Consider the following 25,072-nt stretch of genomic DNA (forward strand, 5'->3'; position numbering starts at 1 on the left):
ACAAAAACTGTGGTCATATTTTGTTAAACTAAACAACAATATTGGCATTTCGCCTATTCGTTTATTACGAAAAAGGGAACACAGATCCTGTGAAGGTGTCTAAATGTTCTCTACTTTTAAACAAAAAAGGATGGTTGAGGTAAAGATGTTTGGTTAAATTAACAGAAGAACAGGTGACTAAAATCATGCAAAGTAAGAAAAGACATGATAGTTTGCTTGACACTTCACTTTGGCCAACTACCAATTTAGGATCTATGATTGAGAATGTCACTAGAGTCAATTATGGTCTTGAGGTCAATGATAATTCTAGAAGTTCCAATGTACTTTGTGATGTGTCATCCTCTTTATCTACAAGTGATTTTGGTACTGACTCACAAAATATTCATTCGGATGAATCACAAGAGTTTCAACTAGAATCAGTATCTGGTGAGAGTGCTGCCGTGCAAAATGAGGTTAATGTGGAAACAAGATTTTCTTGTAATGTTTCCATGCCTCTGAAGTATATAGACTATTTTCTTCATTAACAAAAATGATTTTTATTTTTTATTAGGAGGAACAAGATGTTATAATGTAACCTTACTTGGTCCTACATTTATGTTGGTTTTCTCCGGATAGAATTGTTACTGTTTAATTGTATGCTTAACAGTGCTTGTTATCTTTTAAAACCCAGGCCCGTGCATGCATTCTCGCCCTGTGGATTCCAAGCACTTCTGTTGCGACAGATGCTGTTGGAAGTCACAGGACGAGGATCTTCCGGACGTGGGCTCCTTCCAATAAATTACTGGAAACATTTTTATCGATTTCGCTGTCTGTCTGTACTTAACAGAATACAGAAACAGTATCTTTGAAGTGTTGAAGATGGGCAAGGTGGAAAGAAATACTTGTCCTTTTACTGAAGTGTTAAGTATGGCTTCCATTGCAAGCTATTAGCATCAATAACCAGTTTCTAAGCCTAGGTATTCTCTGCTATTATGTTGCAATAGCAGGAAACAAAAACAAGTGAATCAAATAGGCAACAAGAGCAAAGTTCGAGTTGTCCAAGATATCACACAGAAGTCTGAGGTGAAAAATCCCTCTTATTCACTTTTTACCCATCTGTCATTTTTAGTTATGTATGGCCACTAAATCATCTGCCCTGCTTTCAAAATCTGCGCAGGGCCAGACAAGTAATGGAGGAGCCATACATAGCATAGCCTACCTTTCCAAAGTTAAAAAAACTGGTCTCCTGGCACCCATCCCAACCACCATCTGCACTACGCTGACATGCTCTCCAAGAGCCCTGTCAGTGCAGCCACAAGTTCCTTTATTATATAGCACCAATGGGAACTATATTTTCCATTTCAAACTGTTGCTGTGTTCAGTGGTGATTAATATTTCTTATTTTTGTGGTTTCTCCCTAATTGAAATTTGAGACGGAAAGAGGTGAGAAACCACAGGAAAATCCTCAAAGTTTTACATTCCTGAAAAGTAGACAAAAGTATGAATCCTGCAAGAGGTTATTTGTGTAGACTGTTCATGGTTTTCCCAAATAAACGAATTGTTTGACAACATGACATTTTTTGCACACTGACTTACATTTGAAAGCCAAAAGGTACGCACTTTTAATATATAACAATGAAAGTTCTAGTATTCTATTTTCCCCATTTGTCCTCAAGAACGCTATCTCCCACGTTTGTTTGAGTGGGTCTATCCTAGTGGACTAGAAAGGTCGTAAAACACACCATAGCAAAGTTAATATTTTTTATTTGAATTACATTGGTTCTTAGAATGTGGGTAGTAATGGTGCTTGGGCCTGAGGTTGCCAGGTACCCAAGATAACCTAATAAACACATAGAGTTTGGAAACCTAGATACTGGTAATACAAGTGGTGTAGCTTCTGTGGATCTCGCTACTTACTTTTGTTACCCAGAATGGTAAAAAGTTCTGGCATGTGCTGGGATCCAAAACATCCTACCACCCAGCATTCCCTCATGTCTCCTGATGAAAACAGTACCCTGTTTGTGTAGGTGGTATATCACCTGGGACAAGAAAGGCCCTAAAATACACTGTGGAAACATCAATGTTTTCCTTCAGATTTAGGTCATTCTGAAGATGAGGGTAGCTGTGAAATTTAGGCCTGGAAACAGCAGCCAGAATAATTTGCAAATGTCACAACTATGTATAAAACCACCCGCCTTCCCTTGGGAATGGCTATCCCTGCTGTGGCAATCACTCTGGACAGAAAATGGTACATTGAACCCTGCATCCAGGGGCTCACTCTCTCTCCATGTGCTCATATGCACTAATAGAGAACAGAAGAGGAGATCTGCATATAAAACGCTCTGAAGAGCTGGAGATCCATCTTATGCTGCAGGCTGGAAGCATAAAATGTCCCCAGAGAGGCAGTGACCATGCCAATATTATGGGATGACAGCTACCATGTATCTCCTCAAACGGGAAACCCAGAGGTCGGGGCGTGGCCTGACGCCGATGGCAGAGGAAGCCTCTCCGTGAGGCTCCTGCCAGCGATCCCCACTCCGGTCCAGCCTGGAATGCAGTGGACCCCCAACCCGCCCATTTGCCTGGCTGGAGGTGCGTAGGGGTCCCGAGGCTCATTTTGAGGGGCCCGATCCCAGAGGGAGGAGAGTTTCGGGGCCGAATTGGCGGCCGACGGAGTGCTGCGGAAAAAAAGGGAAAAAAAAGATGGCGGCTGCGATCTGAACGGCGTACCCGGCGGCAGACGATTCACTGAAGCTGCTCCCTGATCCTTTCCCGCTCACCCCTCTGGGAGACAGGAAGTACAAGGGGACCTGGTGGTTCCCTCTGGGGACCCACGCCGTCGAACAGGGGGGCCCAGCACTGAGCCTGTGCTTGGATGAGGACCGCAGAGCACACACAACATGGCGACCGACAGGGAAGGTCCGAGAGGATCACGGTGAGAAGCGATAATTCCGGGGTTCCCCCAGAGCTCCTTTGGCAGCTCCCCTCTGAGGACGACTGATCGCAGTCTGCACGGCAACACCGGGGGGTACTTCTGGGGAGGCTCGACTCCATGGACCTGCGGAGGTGAGCTGGAACGTGGAGGGCGAAGTCGGCGACTTGAGGGGGCGAACCAGGCCTGCACTGGGGCACGGTGCAAACGGCCCCCCTCTACAGAGGTCCCCCTAAATGCGCAGTGCTACATACAGGAGTGGGCAGGGGGCCCCCAGACACTGGACGGGAGTCATGCATGCTTGAAGGCGCCCTTCACGAACGGTGAGGCTGCTTGGTCCGACAGGTCCACACCCTGACTGGGAGAAGAGAGAGGGTCCTGTCTACCTGGCGTGTGATGTCCCCCAGAGGTTCTTAGCGGCCTAGAGTGCGGAGAGCAGCTGGCACTGGAAGGCGATAAACCTCTTCCAAGTGCACCGAGCGCCAGAATCAGCAACTCTCTAATAAAAAGGTCGGCGATCCCTCTGGCAGTGCAGTATACAACGCAGTGGTGGGAGAGTTGATGTCCAGAGCCCACCGCCCAGACGGAGTTGGAGCCATACCCCAGAAGATGGGTAAAGTCGGTCGCCGGAAGGACATAGAACAAAAAGGTGGGTCATCAGCTGAGGCACAGGCAGACCCGCCTGAACCCAGGAATGGCGCTTCAGGAGAGGGTCGTGACGATCCCACACTTCAAGATGTCCTACAGGCTATAACGGCTTCCCGTGTAGCACTGGAGGGGAAAATCGATGCTTTGGCCACGGATCTCACAGTACTGCGAGATGATCACCGCCGCCTGGCCGAAAAGGTGTCCACCACCAACAGACAACTTAAAGAGCTTCTTCCGGAGGTCAAGGATGCCACTAAGTCTACACAGCAGTTGGAGACCAGGATCAGGGCCCTGGAATTAAGGGCCGAAGACGCGGAAAATAGATCACAACGCAATAACATACGAGTGATTGGTATGCCTGAAAGTGTTCCACAAACTGGCCTGGCGGAATTCCTCGAGAGGTGGCTCCGAGAGGAATTAGCGGGCGACGGACTTTCTCCTTTTTTTGCGATTGAGAGGGCACATAGAGTTCCATCGCGTCCTCCCCCTCCGGGAGCCCTCCCGCGACCTATAATAGCCAGGCTTCTTCATTACCGAGATAGAGACTACCTGTTGCATCAAAACAGGACCAAAGGGGACCGCACAATGGACAATCACATGGTTCGTATCTTCCCAGACTTCTCCCGGGAAGTACAGAAACAACAGGCCACCTTCGGTGCTGCAAAACAGAAACTGCGCCAATTGGGTCTACAATATGGCATGCTGTTCCCGGCGAGGCTTAGAGTAGTGACCAAAGACAGTACACAGTTTTTCACAACGGCGGAGGAAGTATGGCAATGGCTTGATCTGCGTCCACATGAGGGGAATGGTCCTCCGACACAGGGACCTGAACATGGACGGAGGAGAAGGGCAAAACGCAACACGGCCCGTATAGTAAATAGTCCCTCGCCTGTGGAGATGCAAACTGAGAGGCAAAAAGCCATGGAGGCAGCAGCCTCATTGAGCGGCTCTGATCGCGGATCCCAAGTACAGCCTGCTGCGGACTGTGAACCATCTGATTCGGACCATGAATCCGAGACTTCCCAAGTATCCGACAGATCGAGCCCGGCCATCACACCGGGCACTTCTGACTGTATCATATGAGAATCCTCCCATCGAACTACGCTTGCGCCAGTTGTCCTGGTAATGAGAGCCTCCCCTGGCAGGCACCGTGGAGGCCGGTGAGGTGGGCGTACTAGCTGTCACTATGGGGGTCGTACCCGCCAGTTGGATGAGACCGGGGTCCACAAGTACTACTATATCTTGCAATCCGGTAGTGGGGATTAGAGCGATGGCCCACTCCTTTTGTGATCTAGGAGTTACCCCACTTTTGATAATCTAGTTGACTTTTCGCGAAGTTTGGATGAGAGCCGTTCGAACTTTTGTCCTGGGGAAGGGGAGTTGGGATGTTAATTGTTGGGGCTTGTTTAGGGGGAGTGATGAGTGGTGGATGTTTAACACTGGACTGCTGTTGATCTATAATGTGAAAGTAGGGATCTTCGTGATATATGCTATCTCTGCATGGGGTATGTCACAGACGGGGATTAAAACACAGTTATGGCGTTGTTAGGCACTTATAAATTTCTCTCATGGAATGTACGGGGCATGCACACAATATCTAAGAGATATAAGGTATTCTCACATTTACAGCGGAGGGGGATTCAGATTGCGTTGCTCCAAGAAACACATTTAACCCAAGCTGAAGGGCTAGCACTGCAGAAAAGGTGGAGGGGCCAGGCATACTATACCTCTTATTCCACATTCGCCAGGGGCGCCTTGATTTGGATCAGAGCCGGGGTTCCATTCCAGGTATTAGACACGCTCGTAGACCCAGAGGGACGTTTTGTAGCAATCCAGGGTCGATTGGAGGGAAGAGATCTAGCGTTGATCAATGTCTATGCCCCGAACTGGGACCAGGGTGAGTTCTTTACACGCCTATCGGGCCTCCTAGCCACCTATTTGCAGTTCCCTCTAGTGATGGGGGGCGACTTTAATTGTGTGGCCGATCCCTCTAGGGATCGCTCCCACCCTCCGTTACATGATTCCCCTCTGATGAGAGTAGCAGGGCTATTTTCCTCCTGGCAGATGAGTTGGGGGCTGGTGGATGTCTGGAGACGACTGCACCCAGAGACCAGAGACTATTCCTTCTTCTCCCCCCGGCATGAGCTCCATGTCCGCTTGGATGTGTTTTTCTGCTCCCCAGACATTTTCCCTCAAGTGCATAATGTTGAATACCTGACCCGCACAATCTCTGATCATAACCCGCTATTACTAGAGTTACGCTGGGGTTCGCCCCCTTCCCGCATCCCCACCTGGCGACTGAAGACTGAGTCACTAGAAGACGCACCCTTTCGTGAGGAGCTAAGACAGCATATTACCCACTACTTTGTAGATAACGAGGCTTCGACCAATAACCCCTTGATTGAATGGGATGCTTTTAAAGTGGTGGTGCGTGGGCGCTGTATCGCGGGAGCAGTGGGGGTCCGAAGGACTCTAATTAGGGACACTGAACAAGCAGAGAGAGAGCTGCGTGAGATTGAGAAAAAAAGGCCTGAAAATCCGCTCCTTCAACCTACTATCTTAGAGCTTAGAGCAACGGTCGCTGACTGTGTGGAGCGTCTTCGATGCTTTGACTACCAAAACTATATCACACCAGCACACGGGGAGAGAGACAAAGCGGGTCGGATGTTAGCTTGGGTAGTTTCGCAAACGCATAAGACATCACCTATCCTGGAAATGATATCGGAGTGTGGGAATCCCCTTCACGGGCAGGAGCAAATTAACTCACACCTCATGACCTTTTACGAACGATTATATAAAAGCACTCTTCGTCCTGACGGTAACTCCACCGATAGATATGTATCTAGACTGCAGTTGCAGACACTACCACCAGAAGCTGCGACACAACTTGAGGGCGCCATCACACAACCAGAGATTCGGAGGGCCATTAATGAACTATCGAGGGGAAAGACTCCGGGGACAGATGGTCTCCCTATCGAATTCTATGCCACGTATATAGATTTGTTAGCTCCTAGGCTCGAGATTCTATATCAATCCGCCAGAGACCAGGGAATTTTACCGGCAACAGCGAGGGAGGCGGTAATAGTGCCCTTGCTTAAACCTGGGAAAAATCCTGCGGAAGCTGGGCCATACAGACCTTTATCCAAGCTGAACCTGGATTACAAGATCCTCAGCAAGGTTCTGGCCTCTAGGCTTCTCCCCCACATGGCAACACTAATACATACTGACCAGGCAGGGTTCATCCCGGGGCGCAACACAGCGGATAATATACGCAGATTTATAGCGGTCATGAACAATCGAAAATCGACTAGCCCAGCCCCTGGAGTGCTCGCAGTCGATATAGAAAAGGCCTTTGATAGCTTGGAGTGGGCCTTCCTTTATACAGTGATGTCCCGCCTTCGTTTCGGACCTGAATATATTGCCTGGGTCAGATTGTTGTATACTGAGCCCACTGCTAGGGTACGGACTGGATGGATTATATCCAGACCTTATGTCGTTGAGTGAGGTACCAGAAAGGGGTGTCCCCTATCGCCGCTGCTATTTGCACTGGCTATGGAGCCATTAGCAGCTGCGGCGCGCGGTGATGGTGGGGGTCCCGGCATAGTGGCAGGGGGCAAGAGACATCAAATAGCGTTGTATGCGGATGATCTGTTGATCTTCTTAGACGATGTACACAGAGACCTTCCCCCGACCCAACAATTGCTCTCGCAGTTTGGTGAGCTTTCTGGACTTCGGGTGAATTGGGGCAAGACCGGCCTGTTTCCTTTGAACGCTACTGTAGCCCCGCCATTAGAGTTGGGAAATGTCCAGTGGGTTCCAAGATGCCTCTCATACTTGGGGGTCAAGATTTTCCATGACCCACAGGATATAATAGACAGCAATATTGGAGGCTCATTGCGTTCCCTCCGTTCCAACATGGCTTTCTTGCAAACCTTGCCTCTATCTGTGGCGGGGAGAGTAGCCATCCTTAAAATGGTGGTGTTGCCTCGCCTCCTATATCACTTCACTGTCCTGCCGGTTTGGATTCCTAAGGCCATATTTGCAGAACTAGAATCCATAATCATAGCCTTTATCTGGGGGAGTGGACGGAAGCGAGTGGCTCTGGCCAAACTTCAGAGGCGGTCCACAGACGGAGGCCTAGCAGTCCCGGAGTTTGAGGCTTACTACTTGGCAGCACAGCTCCAGTGGTTGGCGCAATGGATAGCCAACAGAGCAGCGACAGGGTTGGGGGTAAAGACATTTACTCCCCCAGAGTCTAGATTATACGAACTGTTGTTGGGGTGTCCGGGTACTGGGACGCATGATTCCCTTGAATTTAAAGTCCTCGCGCGCTGTTGGAAGAGCTTATTGCGTAAACTTAAAGTAAAGACCCCTTACTCCCCTGACTTACCCCTCTTGTCCCTAACAGCATTGCCCCATCGGGGTGACTGGGGTGGACTCCAGTCCTGGGTGGAGGCCGGGATACAGACGGTAGGAGCACTATTTAAGGAGGGGACACTGATGCCGTTTGAAGTCCTTCGGACACAATTCGGTCTACAAAGAGGGCACTTCTTATTGTATGGTTCAGTAGTGGCTAGTATCAGGAAACACTGGCTGACATGGACAGGAGAGCTCACTACACAAACAACCTGTACATACTTGGCGACTTCTTCTGGCACCTTTAAGGCAGTTTCTAATCTCTACAGCAGGATTCAGGCGGATAGGACCATACCTTTGACTCAGCTCAAATCGTCTTGGGAAGTAGACCTGGGCACAACTATATCCGATGTGGATTGGGAGCGTATTCTGGGGGGCTTCCCCAAAATGACTCGCAATGCCAGATTTAAGCTGATTAATTTTTATGTACTTCATAGGGCATATCTCACCCCTGAACGGATCAGCAGGTACTTTGAAGCGGAAGGAGTAAATTGCCCGAGGTGCGGGCTAGAGAAGGCGGAATTTAGGCATATGTTCTGGAGCTGCCCTACGGCGGAGGTATATTGGGCGGAGGTGAGCTGACTAGTGGCTGGAGCGATAGGAAGAGAAATCCCTTGCTCAATAGAGCATTGTCTGCTTGGCTGGTTTCCACGCACGGCTAAGTACAAAATAACCAACAGGTTCCGAGACTTGGCCTACGTACTGGCCAAGAGGGAAATAGCGATGTCCTGGAAGAATCCAATTGGGCCGAGACTGCCCCAATGGACCAGAGAGCTAACTAAGTGGGCTGGGTGTGAGAGTGCTGTTTTACATAGTGAGGCCACCTCCAGGTTGGCGGCCCCTGGAGGCGGCGCAAGGTTGGGATGCGATATTAGACTCCTTTAAGAAGGAACACCGATTAGGTCCAGTCCCATGATTGAATGATGATGATTGGATGCTTTGAGAAGTTACCAATAATCCCAATCCATTGGTGCCAATACGGATGACCTCGGGGCAGGATCATACGGTTGGACTAGAAAGGGTAAATACTCTCACACTGTGAGCGGAGGGTTGACTCCTTCATAGCACACCTACATACAATACAACTGTTCAGATATGCTACCAGTATCATCACTGGGGGGTGGGGCACTGTTGGGGAGGTTGAGGGATGGGGGGGTAGGGTAGTTGTTGCAACATCAGATTGCTATTAGTGCAGAGAAGTGTAGATTAAAAAGCCCTTGCTCTCAGAGTCACTGTATATTCTCTTATACTATGTTTACCTACTCACTGGTTGATCGAAATTGCAATAAACTTTGTTTACAAAAAAAAAAACGGGAAACCCAGAATCTGTCAGTGTCCCCCATCCTGCATGTGCCACTGTGCATGTGCCCTGCATACCTACGTGCATCTGGTGCAGATCTCTGCAAACAGTAAAACATTTCTAATTTCTTTCTGCTGGCCAACGATGGCTTAGTGGGAACCCCTCATCGAATGGTAGGAGACTGGAGAGTAGGAGAGCGTAAATGATTCCCAGATGTAGGAATGTTGAGCTGTTGTTCTACCTCAAGCATTAACTGGAGACTTATTAAAGTTTTGAGATGGATCTACTGCATTTAATTTCACCCTCATTCTGGAGGCTAGGACTCTCACCTGTTGTAAGACCCCTACCTTCAGTCTTTCCTCATCCATTTGAGCTGCCAGCCTGTCCATCTAAGCACAGATGCAGTAAAGTGAAAACTGTAGCCTGAACAGTGATGCATAGGCTCCAGCTTCCCTCAGTTGGACTCAAGAGCCCCCAGTCTTCAACCTATCCATGGGCTACTGTCCTGGCTCTATAAGTTTTGCTTTCTAAATTTCATGTTTTACCACTGCAGGGACATAAAGGCCTTAAAAGGTTAATCAGCTTCCTTGTCATTCTCTGCTCCCAGAGACCAATCTGTGCTCAATAAGGCCTAAGCAATCTTGTAGTAGCATGCGATGGGATACGGTTTAGCATAATGACCCCCAGAGTGACTGTTGGCATACCTGTTTATCTGTATAATTATTGTTAGTATTTCTTACAGAGCTCCTTGTTTCAGGTGTTCTGCCAGGTTCATATACCATTTTAGTACCACCAAAGGAGATGAAAGCCTCAAAGTGAGGTACCCTCACCATCCACAGGAACATCACATTAGGGGAGACACCTGCAAAAAGTTCCCTGGCAGCATTTATTATGTCCTGTGAGGGGATAACTAGTTTGTTTCCTGTTTGGGACCACTAGGCTTCCCCTGGGAGTGTCGATGAGGAAACAAGTAAATCAGAACAACCTTCCTAAATGGGCAATATCCCATACATACAATGATTGATGGCCTCACGGTGGACAAACTGTCAGTCAAAGGTTTCTGCCAGCCTGCTGAGGCTCTGCTGGCAGAAACTTAGTGCTTCACTCAGCACTAAATAGGCAAGTCATAAATTTGATAGACATGCATTTGCCACTTTTTCCAGATGTTCTGCAAGCCCTAACACTTAATGATCCCCTATGTCCTTTTCAGAAGAATTTTAAAATACAGAAATCCTTTCTTCAATTATTTAGGAATTATGTCACCAAAACGGTGGGGATGTAAAGATTCTCTGTCGATCTAATATTACCTTTTTTGAGGTGGTAATCTATCTATCTATCTATCCATCTATCTATCTATCTATCTATCTATCTATCTATCTATCTATCTATCTATCTATCTATCTATCTATCTATCTATCTATCTATCTGTATTCACTGAAAAAAACAAAGGCTACAGGGACATTCTAGTTAGGAAAAAGCATTGAAAAAAACTTAGCAATTTACTAAAAAACCAAAGGTTACAGGGATGGTATAGTTAGGTTCAGATGTTACACATATAAAACCTTAGAAATTCAGCAGTTATAGTTATAGTTGTCGCAAGAAACTATAACTCATGATCTAAACATGCCTTTCCCCTCCCAGGCCGATTTCAGCCCTGGGACCCATCCACTGGGACAAAGCACCATATTTAATGGGGAAGGGAGGACACAGCCTACCTCCCTGGACTGATTTTGGCCCGCCCTCCCCCCCCTGTGGTCCAGAACACTTTTTTGGGTGAGAGGGCACATGGCCCTCCTTCCTGGGCTACTATTGGCCCCAGCAATCCCATCCCATGGGGCCTGGTGTATGTTGTGGTGGAGAGGATCATGTGCCCCCCTCCTGAGCTGATATTGGCCCCGGGAATCCCATCCCCCAGGGCCCGGCACTGGCCATCGAAGGGTGGTTACCCTGGTGCCCTGCCAGGGCACTCACCACAATTTCTCTGAGGATCTTGGGGGAACTCCAAGGTCCCCGCACCTCCAGTTAGCCCCCCCCACTCCCAGTGGGAGCCGGCACTGCTCCCACCTTCAGGTAGCAGCTAAAAATGCTGCTCCTTGCAGGCGGGAGCAATCTCTTCATATGTTTCCCTGCTCGCTTCAGTGTAGGCAGGGAAACCAATGAAGATTCTGCTCCCAGCGGGTGGGAGCATTTTTCATGCTCTTACTCGCTGGGAGCAGAATTGGTGTGTACTCCTACTTGACGGTAGTTCTGAAATTGCTCCCACCAAGCGAGAGCAAACACAGTTTTCCTTGCCCAGTGTGGACAAGAAAGCTGCTATATCCCAGGTTTGGGCACACCAGGACATAGTATCAGCCAGACCTGGGAGATGGGGTCCCCAGGGCAATTAATGGCTCAGAAAGGGGACCCGCGAGGCCCCTTTCTTTTTGTTGATGTGACCATGCCCCAGGGGATGGGTTTCCCAGGGCTGACGTTGGCCCAGGAGGGGGGCCGTGTGCCCCCTCCCACTTTTTTCATAAGGCTGGACCTTATGGGATGTGGTCACCTGGGCTGAAATCGGCTGAACTATAACTCGTGCCCTAAGGTAACTATAACTCATGCCCTCGCCATGCACAGTTTCTTCATCAAAACTTTTACTGCAAATATTACAGTGATATTATCAATGATGTTATCAAATATGTCATGAGTGCCGTAATTTGCGGGGTAATTAGCAGTACATGGCGAGGGCGTGAGTTATAGTTACTTAAGATAACTCTAACTATAATAGGTGAATTTCTGTGGTTTTGTACTTTTAAAATGTGAGCCTAACTATAATGTCCCTGTAATCTTTGTTTCTTTAAGTGAATTTCTATGTTTAAAAAAAATTCTATTTCCTAACTATAATGCCTCTGTAACCTTTGTTTTTTTCTGTGAATTTCTATGTTTTTTTACTCTAAAGTAATTTTCATTACTATACCTTAATCCAACCACCGCTGCGTATGGCCTTTGGCCGTGTGCCACCGCGGTTAACCACCCAACCTAGTGCCACAGATGGCCTTTGGCCATGCACAGTGGGGTTGACCACTGGGCCTGGCATGCAGCCAGCCCCTGTGGCCCATCCCCTAACCACCCAAACCAACGCTGCGCATGGCCTTTGGCCATGCGCAACAGGAGTTGGCTGCAGGTCTGCATGACCACACTCCCCCTGCCGATTTTAGTCCCAGGGACCCCAACCCCCGGGGCATGACCTTCTATTTTTTGGGGGGTTGGATATCAGCCCTTGGGACCCCATCCCCTAGAGCCCAGTGTTAATTTATCTTTTTGGGGAGGGGGCTGCCTGGCCCCCCTCACTGGGATGATTTTGGCCCTGGGGACCCCATCCCCCAGTGCCCGGCCTTCTAAAGTTTTTGGGGAGGAAAGGGGGCCATGCATTCCCCCTCCCTGGACAATCTTGGCCCCAGGGAGCCCATCCCTGGTCTAAACATTTTTTTTTGGGTGGGAGGGCCCAAATAACTTGGCCAATCTTGGCCCCGGGGACCCATCCAACAGGGCCCGGCCATGCCACTTGGATGCCCCCCAGGGCACCAAGTCAAAATGTCTGGGACCCCCAGGGTCCCAGCCGGCTCCTCGCCTTCTGCTGGAGCCGCCATTGCTGTCACAGAGAGGGAGCTGCTAAAGATGCAGCTACCCTCTCTGTGAGAGCAATTGTTTCCTCTGTTTCCTCTGTTTCCCTTCCTGCATGTCTGTGGGCAGGAAAACACAGGAACCCTCTGCTCCCAGCACGAGAGAGCTGTTTGACAGCTCTCACTTGCTGGAACCAGAGTGTTTGGTCTGACTTGGCAGGAGCTGATAAAGCTCCTGCCAAGTCAGAGCAAACAGCTATGTCTCGGGGATGGACACCCCGGGACATAGCAGAGGCTGGCCCTGGGGGTGGCGATACCCAGGGCCCTCTATGGCTCCTCCAGGGCTCTGCACGGCCACCTTCCAACTTAATCAGCCCCAGGTAGGTGGTGGACCCCAGGGCTGGGGGGCCGTGATGGACCCCCTTCAGTGTTTAAATTCAGCCCTGGGGAGGTGGCGGTCCCTGGGGTTACGGTAGAGCTGCATGCCCCCCCCCTTGAGTAAGATAAATGGCCCTGGGCAGGTGGCAGTTCCTAGGGTTGCGGGGGTCCACGCAACCCACCTGCATTCACAATGTATTTAGCCCTGCCCCCCTGCATACACAATGGCCCGGGGAGGTCCCTGGGGCTGCAGGTTGGCCCCCCCCCACATTCACAATGTATTTAGCCCCAGGGAGGTGGCAGGTTCTTTAGCCTTTGGGCTTCTTTGTGTGTTGAACTATTTTTAAGTTAAAAGTAATTGAAAATCAATAATACATGTCTTTGCAACAATAAGAATCATATTCTTATTTTAAATATCTTAAACTACATCAGGTTTTCATACTTGTTCTAAATATATCTGCTTGTTAGGAAGCATCTGTACCATTCTAAAAAAATTACATGCAATGTTTTTTATTTTTTTATTTACACTTTTGTCGCAAGCATATGGGTGTCACATTTAGGCGGCAGAATGTTTTATTACTTCTTCTTTGTATTTGTGTTGCATAGCTTCCTTAATAGTATGTTTAATAAAACAGCCATTTTCACACATAGCTAGGAAGCTTTTGTCTTTCTGTAATGAGCTGAGGAACTGCAGGAAAGAGGTAGTCTTCCTCTTTTACAGACAAGTTTATCAGTGATGCAGAAGTGACAGAAGCAGTTTCCAGCCTTTCTCTAGAGCTCCACAGGAAACAGCTATAGAAGTGGTTTGAGCTCTGCTCACTTGGTGGCAGAATGATATCACATGCAGATGGAGGGCATCACATCCATAGTTGCAGAAAACAAGATGAAAATCACCTATACCTAAACTGCAAAATCTTCCAATAAATAAATGTGAAAAACAATTAGAGAAATCCTTCATCAGAAAGGAAACCACAGGCCAACATTTTATAAACAAGTCACCAGCATAAATAACTTGCTACTTGAGTGCTAATTTGTGTTTTAGGTCTTGCCTGCAAGAAAGCACAATTTGTCTCTTGGTGAAAATAACTATTGTGTGATTACACTGGACTTAGAGCCCACCCACTGCTTACTATTGGCTGGCATTATTATCACTCTCATTTGCTTGATTTCTGTTGATTAGCTTGTGTGGGCTTTACTTCTTCTTCTTGTGTTTGTCTCTCCCTGGGACATGGACAAAGTACTTGCATTCTTCCATTGCTCAGTTTTGAAGCACTACTACTTTCCTTTTGGGTAAGCACGCCATGAGAGTGCTTGTGTACTGCTTTTGCCTCCAACACTGTGCTTTTGTTGCTTTCCCACCGTCGTGTGCTTCTCCTGCACCCCCTCTGTGTTGTGCTATGCCTCATGTGCTTCTCCCTCTTTTCTCTTTGCTCTATAGACATACTGCCCCGTTCAATAGAGAAACCTGTGTGTCATTTTTAGGCAATGGGAGCTACTGTGGTCTCTGACCTTTGTACCTCTCCACATTCTAATGTCTGTTCCAGAGATGCACACATGGTCAGTGCTACTGGATGGGTTGTTCAGGTAAACAATGACACATCCAGACCAAAGCCAACGGTTGACTGCTTAACTTGTCTATCTGTGGCCTCCAGGTTTGGGAAAAGCGTGGCTGTCTCAACTCATGACAAACCCCATCATATAGTGAATCGTGGCTGAATCACATGGTCTCTGCTCTACATGACATCTGGGGAACCAATGAGTGAGGGCCATGCAGATGATGTTCCCTCAAGAGTACATAATTATACAGCATAGAGTCCCCTACAAGCATATTTTTAGTGTACTGCCAAGTTCAGTTTCAGACAGTCAACAGGAGAGTTCAGGCAGATCTGACTGGCAGAGGCACTAGATGGTGATGTAATGGTGCCTGATGTATCTGACTCAAGTAGCATTCAGGTGAAATAAGATCTGCTATCAAACAGGACTATTTACAATTCGAGGTCATTTGTCAAAAACACACACATGGTAGGAACTTTCTATGCCTGTTAACCAACTGATAAAGAACATAGCTTAATGTGGTCAGGTCTGGGTACTTCTTGAACTCTAAGAGGTATATCATACGTGGCAAAGGGTGCAAACAGACTGTTATGGCAAGACCTAGGGGTACCGAGGGGTCATGTAGATGCCCCACCTATGTGCCAATTCGTGCTGTAATTTCTCTGTATTAAATAATAATCATTCAATAGCATCTGAGTAGAACAGATTGACAAAGGGCATCACTTGCTGTAGAGGATGGATAAGTAAGTAAAACATTTATACATTGCACTAATAGGCCATGCAATGTCAAACAAGAAGAATCTGCTCACCGGTGGGCTGCTGTCCCCTTTGCTGTACAAAGAATCCATCAGAATGTTTGACATGTCAATCTCAGAATGCAGGCTTCTCTGGTGGTGCTGATCCCCATCAGCTGTAAATGAGGGTATATCGTCCATGATTGGTTCACCGCAGATGCTGAGTCTCTCAGAGGGCGACGCCATGCCACTGTGACTGGGACTTACATTACCTTCACTACCCAGGGCACTGTCTTTGGTGGTATGGTATCTGAGATCCATTAGACTGTCCATCGGCCATTCCTCTTCATGTTCGAAAAGTCTAAAAGAAAGTAATACAAATATATAGTTATTAATTGAATTATGTACTTGAATGAATGAAACCACTTATAAAGTGCGCACATCTACTTTTATGGAAGTGTTCCAGCGCTATAATGGAAACCTGAGATTACCAGTTATCACAAACACACTGATCCTATTTATGAATGAGCAAAAGTACAAAAAGATGGAGGAAACAGCGATAACAGGGATGGTTGCTCCAAACAAAGAAACGGCTGCCACGATTATCTAATGTAGGCCCACAGGAATGTTTTAACTTGTTTCCTCAGTAAGGTTTGGTTTAGGAAGAATGAAGAGTGACATTGAGTTCCACATCTTCCTGGTGGTAATGACCAGCGAACTGTACCTTGTCTGGCTTTCCTGAATTTAGGGGTCATGACTAGAGAGCGATGTTTGGATTATAGTTCTCAAGATGGAGCATAACAGGAGAAAAATGTCACGTCATAATGGTGGCCTCACATGGGCTATAAATTGTTTTGTGGCACAGACCCAAGGCTTTGAACAGGCATATTGGTAGCCAGTGCAAGTGCTGTAGGTGCTTTGAATTAGGTAGATCTCTCCTGAGGCCAAAGATCATTCTCACAGCTGTGTTTTAGAGAAGTTGAAAACGATATATCACATATAGCTGCAATAACTAGGGGTGGGTGAAAAATTCCACTCCACCAACAGAGTTTGGGGAGTTCTGACAAGTACGCGTTACACATGTAACATGGAGTTCTAGGCATGTTCTGCACTCCGCCGCATTATGGAATTTAGGGGCATATTTATACTCTGTTTGTGCCGGATTTGCGTCATTCTTTTTTACGCAAATCCGGTGGAAACGTAACTCCATATTTATACTTTGGTGCTAGACCCGCCCAGCGCCAAATTTATAGAGTGCGAGTCATTTTTCAACCGTGGAAACCTACCTTGCGTTAATGAGATGCAAGGTAGGCGTTCTACGGCAAAAAATGACTCTAAAGCCTTTCCGTCTTATTTATACTCCCATGCAAAAATTACGCATGGAAGGAGGAGGGCCTTAAAAAGTGACTCTAAACCATTTTAGAGTCATTTTTTAACGCCTGGGTCAGGGCAGGCGTTAAGGGACCTGTGGGCTCATTTTCATGGTTTCTGACCATGGAAGCAGTCCACAGGTGCCCTTCCCTGCCCTTCCCTGCCCCCAGGGACACCTCCTGCCACCCTCGCCCACCCCTGGAGGACAACCATGGATGGGGGACCCATTTACGGTCAGTAGAGGTAAGTATTTTTATTTATTTTTTAAAGTGCCATAGGGGGGCCTAACTTTGCTAAGACAGGAGTCATTTCCATGGGGGTTGTGAGTCAGAAAATGACGCTAGTCAGGTTTGAGTCAATATTTTTGACTCCAACCTGACTTGCACCATTCTATGACGCACAACCCCCATTCTTCCCTACGGCTCCACTGCCCGGTTAGAATAATTTATTTTGACGCTTACCATGCTTCAGCGCCGGCTAATGTAATTCCATAAATAAGGCTCCCGGCTGGCAGGTTTGAATGGTGTTAGCAGGCGGTAAACTTTTTGATGCAAATCTGCGCTAGCGCTGATTTGTGTCAAAAAGTTTAAATATAGGCCTAATTTTTATACGCGTCTCGCCAACTGTAAGTTGGTGAGTCAGAGTGAGAAATGGCATCCCCAAGCACGATTTTCAGGCTCTAGGAGTGCACCTGGCTAGAGTTTCCTACTGCGGGCGGACATGTGCGGTCACGACCGCACGTGTTGGAAAAGCTGCTGCTCGAGTTGAAAATCTACTTGAGCAGCAGCAAAACCAACTTGAGCATCAGGGCCCTCTGGTGTGCTGCATGGTGCCATTCACGCTGATTTCTCAGCACGGAACAAGCTCCCAGCGCTACAAATCAGTGCAGACAGCACAGCATACTGATCTCCACCCGCTCATGAAAACTCCTCAGAACGTCTCAGAGTTTTTATGTAACTCTGCGGTATTCTGCAGAGTGAAACTGCGAGTTTCACCCACCCTTAACAATAACCCATTCTGGGTACAATAGGAGCTCAAACAAGTCCTTCCTGCGAGAGGAGGGGGATAAACGGCAGAAATGTTCTGGTTATATGAAGCAGCTGGAATCTCTGTGTTCAATGTGTCATGAGCATAAAACTACTTCATTTTAGATTGAACACCGTTTTAACAATACATTTACAAAACATCAGTGCATGGCAGGGGCCCAAAGTACAGTTAGCTCACTGAACATTAACTGGCAGATTTTTGTGTTTTATTGTTTTTTTAAATTTTAGTTTTTGTCTCATTTTAACACCTAACTGTAATGTTTCTTTAACCATGTTATGATGAATATCTAGGGTTTTTTAACATAATCTAAGCCTGTTACCGTACCTAATTGTAGCCTCACTTTTACCTTTGGCTTTGTCTGTGAATTTCTGTTGTATTTTAATGTAAGGAAAGATCATACTACCATACCTAACTATTATGGCTCTTTACCCTTTGTCCATTTCTGTGACTTTGTTTTTCTTAAATCATATATGGTCAACACCGCACTGTGCACAGCATTTGGTAATGCCCAATGAACGTTGGCCCATGCCCGCCACATGTGGGTGACCAACTCCCATCTGTGTGTGGCCATTGATTGAACACAGTGAGGGGCAGGATGGCCCAAGGACCTGACCAGCCCCAGTTCACCCACCCCCCCATTGGTGCACAGCCTACTTGCCCACATGCACAGTACGGGATTGTCTGGAGGCCCTGAGCCCATTCCCACAGCTGACCGACAACCCCTCACTGAGCATGACCTTCAGCAGTGTGCAGCCATGTACTGACCCTAAAACAACACACTGCAAGCAGTCAACCCCCCACGATGCACAGCCTATGTCCTGCACAGTGATGATTGGCTCCAGGGTCTGCTGCCCAGCCCCTCCCACCCACCGTGCATTGTCAGCTTGCTGACATTAACCTTCTAACCTACTCTGCGTTGTCAGTTTGTTGCCCCTGTCCCTTCTGGCTGCCCTCCATGGTGAGCTGTCTGCCTCTGCCTCTCCCGCCTGTCCTCTGTTGTCTATGTGCTGCTATTGACCATCCTGCTGGCCTTCTGTTGCTGCCCATCCTCCATTGTACTTGTGCTGCACCTGCTCCCTCCTGCCTGCCCTCTGTTGTCCATGTGCATCCCCTGCCCCCTCTCGTCTGCCCTCTGTGGTCAACCTGATGTCCCTGACTGTGGCAGCCACGGCCTTTTGTGGTCAGAATGCTCCTACTGCCTATTCTGGCCTGCTTTCCGTGATCATCGTGCTGCTCTTGCCCAAAGGCCATCCTGCCCTCCATGGTCCGCTATGCCATCATAGCTCCCAGGTACTGTATTATCTGTGTGTTCCCCCACATCCCACCGGGCTGGTTGTTTTGTTTTAATAATTACCTCTTCCCTGTGGTACCAAAGCAATCATTCTTTTTATTGGTTTTATCTGTTCCATGGTACTACCGAAATCATCCATTTAGGGCCGTGCTGGGTACCCATATCCTCCATTTTTTTTCTTTTTTTTTAACCGCTGGGGCTCCCTTTGGAATACCAGCACATTACCCCGGGGGTCAGATTGTGCCCACCCTGTTCCCTTAGAGGCTATTTAAAATTTTCTCAAATACTCGGGACCAAGTCTCTTAGTCCTATAATTGCTGCTGCCACATTTTGTGGCTTGTTGCAACCAGCCAATCAACTTCCTCAGTACAGCAGTACAGCTATAGGTAATGCGGTAGCGAAAAGAACCAAGGCAGAACAAGCTCCCAGGGCCAGTCAGAAGGTCCCATCTTTTAAAATTACAGTCCTACAAAACTCCAGTGGGACCAACTTTACAGATATACCTATTTTTTAACCATTTCTAGCCCACTTGAGTGCCCTTTTAAAAGCAAATTTCTCAAACAGATTTACACCAAATCATAAAAAGCACACATTTTTAGTACAGTTCTAACTTTTTGCCAAATTTGGTGCACTTCACTTCTGCTGTTTTTTTTCTGTAACTGCAGCAGACATTTCCAGTGGGAATTAACATGGGACATGACTGTTTTGAAATTCCCCCATTTTCATGCGCCCCCACTTTGCGGATTGGAGCAAAACTTTCCAAGAAAGAGCTGAAATAGATAAAATAGTACTTCGTAATGTTTGCAAACCTCAAGAATGTTTTGAAACTAGAACACATTTCTCACCCTGGACACTACATTCTAAAAGAAGAACATGATGTGTCACAATGAGTGAAAAATGTAACATATTTTTGTAGAACATGTTGTTAACAACTCCTGTAGACTGATCTGTAAACATTGAAGAGAAGGAAAAACGTTCACATAGAGGTCATGTCAGTGTTGGGCGAATGGGTTTTGCAAACCCAGATGTTATCACTTACGGCCATGGATCTTGTGAGCAGGAGCTCTTCATACAACTCCTGGGTTATATGTCAGAATACTGAGGACCCAAATAGGGTCATACAAAAACATTGTGGCCAAAATAGCAACAACCAAATATTCGCCAAGCTACATCTTGCATGTTTAATTCAGCATACATGAGCAGTCAATATGGTTCTCCATTCACATTAGTCGTGTTCTGTCATTCTGCCATGACACCTGGACCAGTGTACCAGCAAGCGCAAGAAGCACTGGTACAGCAAACAGGTTTCACCTTTGGGACCTATTGGCTTTGCCAGTGGTTTTTAGTTATGTTGCACATGCTCCAAGTTGGACTGGTAGCTTAAAAGAAAATGTGTGAAAGTGTTTTTTTCAAGCGAGTAGGCGAAGTAACTTAGGGATGGAAGCAGTGGAGGGCAGACATGACACAGGTTTGGAGGGCGCAGATGGGTGTAGGGGGAAGGCTAGGTCAAAAAAGAGAAGTGGAGCAGCAAGCGATATGAATACTAGAGCATATCAGAGGGGGTGGGTGAGAGAACTATACAAGGGAAACAGCTGGAAAATATGTGTACTCTCATGGAGTGCTTAAACCAAAAGAAAAAACTAGTGCCTTAAAAGTGACCAGTTGAAGGACACAAGTAATGCATTCATGCTCAAGCAGAGTGAAAAACAAAAAAAAGAGGAAGGAAAGCCTGCACACTAATGTATAACAAAAAATCAAATGTGAGCAACAGACAGGCTCAAAGTCCACTGTAAGCTAACAATATGTCTCGCAATTGACTGTACATGTACTGTTTAGTTGGTGAGACTCAAAAAGGGCACTGCCTTCTCTATAAGAGTAAACATATATCTCTGTCAAAGGCCATGACAATATATAGATCACACTCTAGTTTATCTGCATTCATGGAGGGTCCATAGCCACAATTTAAGAGAAGTGACATTGCCCAGCCTTTTTAAATGAAGACCATAATGAATTACATAATGTGTCAATGGCCCAGTCCAAATATCAGTAGTGGTACTGCATATGTGTCTTGATCTCTGCAGGTTTTTGGTAAGCCAAGAAAGAGTGAAAGAAACTTATCTGCACTGTAGACTAATCTAGATATGGATCTTAGCCCCCATGGTGGGCACTGTCATTCGAAAGTAAAGGTGCTTTCATCAAAGACATGCCAGTCAGAAAATACTGATGGTTTTATTTCCGGATTTGACACACTCCTTATTTTCCGGTGGTGACTTCCAGATTGTTCTGTCTGAAATGATAAGATGTACCTCATGCACTCTGTGAATCATAAGGAAGTAAGCAAATTGATATTCTCTTATTTTATCCAATGCAGCCTCTTACAAGGGGATTGTCTTGTCATGCCATTTGGCTTAGATGGTACGAACAGGGGGTTTGTTACCTTGTGTGCTTTATAATTTATTTAGCTAACTTTATTTACTTGTGCGAATTAATGACTGTGTGCACATGAATTCTTCAATCATACTTCTGGTGGAAACCACGCTTGTACTTCTTCCTTTGCCATTTCAGGTAGGGCAGAAAAGGTTTTTGAGGAGAGTCTCAAAATCCTGTTGTCATCTGTGATAGTCAGAATATGCTTGTCCGACGTATAGGCTGTTGCCGCTGGCACTTAATGTAAGAGGAGAATTCAGTGTGCCATGCTTGATCGGGAAATCATAATATAATTTCGTGGACAATTCATAAATGGTAGAAGCATATTTTTAGATTTCACCAGATTCTTAGGTAGTTTCATTCTAATTTTAAGGTGAGGGAATAGCAACCCACAGGATAATGCTCTGAATGCTTTTGTACTTGGGTGACAAGAAAGACATTTAAGTATAACCACTACAACCTCAAGCTTAAAGAAGGATGGTGGGGCTCACAGATGTGCAATTGATTGATGGCCAGATACATATTATTGGATTTTAATTGTTATTCAAGCAAGAGGCATTTCCCCAAGAGGTGTATTTTGGATGTGGCTTCTCTAGCCAAGCATTAATGAGTAGCATAAATATGCATTCTTTTGAGACTAGTTGTTCTCTGTTTTTGGAAGCCGGTGCAAATGTTGTTTAAAGTAGTCTGATTGACTGTTTAGAAATGCAAGGGCCAAACCAATATTGTGTGACAGGTGTAGGATGGGGAGAACATCCACAGATGGAAAACATCTTCTTTGAGGTCAAGGTTTAAGAGAAAATCCAACAAAATACTATTTGTTTGCCCATGGTGGTAGGACCATCCTGATGAATGGAGGATGTGTTAGGTCTTCCCTGTCTAATAACAGGATCATTAACTGTCCGTTAATGCAAATAAAATTTGCCTGCATCAATTGTCAGAGATATTTTAGACACTTAACATCTTCTTTGAGTTGTACCCTCTGCTCTGCTTATAGTTTTACATCCAGGGTTTCAGTCCTTTCACTAGGCCGGGGGCTAGGCTGAAATCTGCACACCACACTCATGGGCTCTAAAGCAGAAATTGGGTTTTTACTTAGTGATACAAGGTAAGTCCAAGAAGGGTCTGCAATTGAACATTGTCTTGTGGCCCTTGTTTAATTTTATCAAAAGTGTGGTGACAACCACAGGCTCAGGTGTTGAGCAATCTCGCAAGGCCAGCCAGGTATTTGTGAAGAGGGTGATGAGGAGGAGAAGCTTGGAGACACTGACTACCCTTGCATTGAAAATGCCTATTGGAGGAGGTGATTTCTTGAGATTTCTGTACAAGCTGCATTTATACTACAGGTCACTTGCTGTGAATGTTTTTTACAAAGACCCTGTTGGGGCGTGACACTGTGTTTACTCTGTACTCTGGAGAGATGGGCGCCAGGGTGGAGGGATTAGAAAGAAGAAGAGTCAATAGAGTATAAGGATGAGATGGAGAAAAGAGAAATGGAATGAAAGAAAGAAAGGGAAAGAGTGAAAGATGGAAAGGAAAGGAAAAACTGATGGAAAGGAATGGGATAAGAATAAGCAAAGGGGATGGGAAAATGAAGAGAAAAGGGTGAGAAATAAGAATCCCAGGGAAAAGACCAGGAGGAAGGAGATAGATGATAAAGATGTGCTGCAAAATATAGGTTTGAGAAAAAAGGGAGGAAAGAGTTAAGGGTATGGTTAAGGGAGATAAGAGTTGGATGCAGCTAGGAGAAAGAGAAAGAGGAGACAGAAGAATTGGGGAAAAAAGAAATGCGGAAGAGAAAGGGAGGAAGGGGTTTAAGCAAAGTGAAAAAAGAAAAACTGGGCAAGGGAGGAAGGAGGGAAGGATGAGTCAGAGGTGGTAGGGGAGAAGAAAGAAAGAGGAAGGGATGAGGGAGAAATATTATGAGAGAGTCCTGAAGTGTGAGGGGACCACTGCACTCTAATTATGGTCATCTTTTTTTACTCCCCTACGGAGTAGGGGGATCATTTTCCGTGTCTTTCTTTGTACATCCCCGTTTGAAGAGTCAGTGTGGCAGATGTTTGAGTGTTCACCTACAAGCAGTCAACGTGTTTGTTAAGGATAGAAGTTGAGATGTTTTGCATAGCTCAGACAAGGAAGCACTCGACGGTATGTGGGCTGCTGGCCAAGCCAGTTCGCAGTGAGCCTTGAGGAGTTATTTTGTTGAATTCTTTGCATTCTCAATGTAAGTCTGCAGCTGGCCCTCATTCACTCCCATTTGTGCAAAGCTATAGCTGCAGAAGTGTATGCAGCACTCTATGTGCTCTATTATTAGCTGTGCTTTTTTCACTCAACACTTTCTCTTTTACATTGTTTTATTTGCCGGAGATCTTTCCACTAATAACAATTTTGGGGAGTGTTTAACCTCTCTTGCAGATGTGAGAAGGACAACCAACAGCAAGGCACCATCCTGCCGGGACTACGGTCAACTGCCTGCTAGCTGTATGGTCTCCTACCTGATTCCCAATCATGGCACAATGACTTAGTTTCTACACCAAAATAGTTATTTATTCAATCAGGCTATAGAGATGCGCACACTTGTTTTTTTTTGGGGGGGGTGTGTGGATGGTCCAATTGCGAGGCTTAAGCTAAACTGTCACACAGGAAGTAGCTGACAACAGTAGGTGTATATGAGGCAAAGCTTCAGTCCACTTACAGGCAAAACAGAGGATGCAGGTTCACAGTCCTCTGCAAAGGAAATAGTTTTTCCACCCATGCAGCATTGTAAGACTGCATCATTTTAGCAGTAGGCAGGTGGTGGCCTGTGTCCCTGCCTTATCCCCGATACCAAGAAGGGAGGGGTTCACAGCTTCCTTGATTGTATGCTTTACGAAGTCTAGTCACTGCACAAAAACCATCTGAAAAACAACAGTTCTGGTGACCATGGACTAACACAGGCCAAGAGAATACAAGGGGATTTGAAGTGGAGTAAGCAGAACAGCTATGGCAAGACGCGTGCACTAGTCATGCAAGAGAGGAATTGAGTACTCCACTCATACTAGCTCAAGCACTGTCACAAGGCTTGTCACGACTGTTAATGAGCTACCAAGACTGTGCACCCAATATAGAGAATCAGGAAGAGTATATCATTTACATAACACCTTCCAACTGAAAGCTGGTGTCAGCTGGAGACAAAAAACAAGGGCCCAGATTCACTATGATTTTGTGTTGGGGTTGCGTCACCTTTGAGGTACATCCCGAAGCAAAGTCATTTTTGGAATTTCCTAAACCATGCAAAGTCACTTTGTGTGGCTTTGCTTGATTTAGTAATTCAGAGCAATGCAACACAGCACATAGCACTGCCTTGCGTTACTTTGTGTTGGGTCGGCGTTACATGGTTAAAGAATGGCCATTCCC

The 25,072-nt window shown here is 46.5% G+C and overlaps 1 protein-coding gene across 2 annotated transcripts in view; it reads right to left on the bottom strand.

Moving 5' to 3' along the window:
* Window positions 1–25,072, bottom strand: part of DEUP1 (deuterosome assembly protein 1) — a 214,781-nt gene that overhangs the window by 18,925 nt on the left and 170,784 nt on the right. For both annotated transcript variants that reach the window (XM_069202449.1, XM_069202448.1), the window contains one exon: window positions 15,616–15,901. In XM_069202449.1, coding sequence (XP_069058550.1) covers window positions 15,616–15,901 — 286 coding nt within the window. The remainder of the gene's footprint in view (window positions 1–15,615; window positions 15,902–25,072) is intronic.

Source organism: Pleurodeles waltl, chromosome 8 (assembly GCF_031143425.1).
Source record: "Pleurodeles waltl isolate 20211129_DDA chromosome 8, aPleWal1.hap1.20221129, whole genome shotgun sequence".
Classification (NCBI taxonomy): Eukaryota; Metazoa; Chordata; class Amphibia; order Caudata; family Salamandridae; genus Pleurodeles; species Pleurodeles waltl.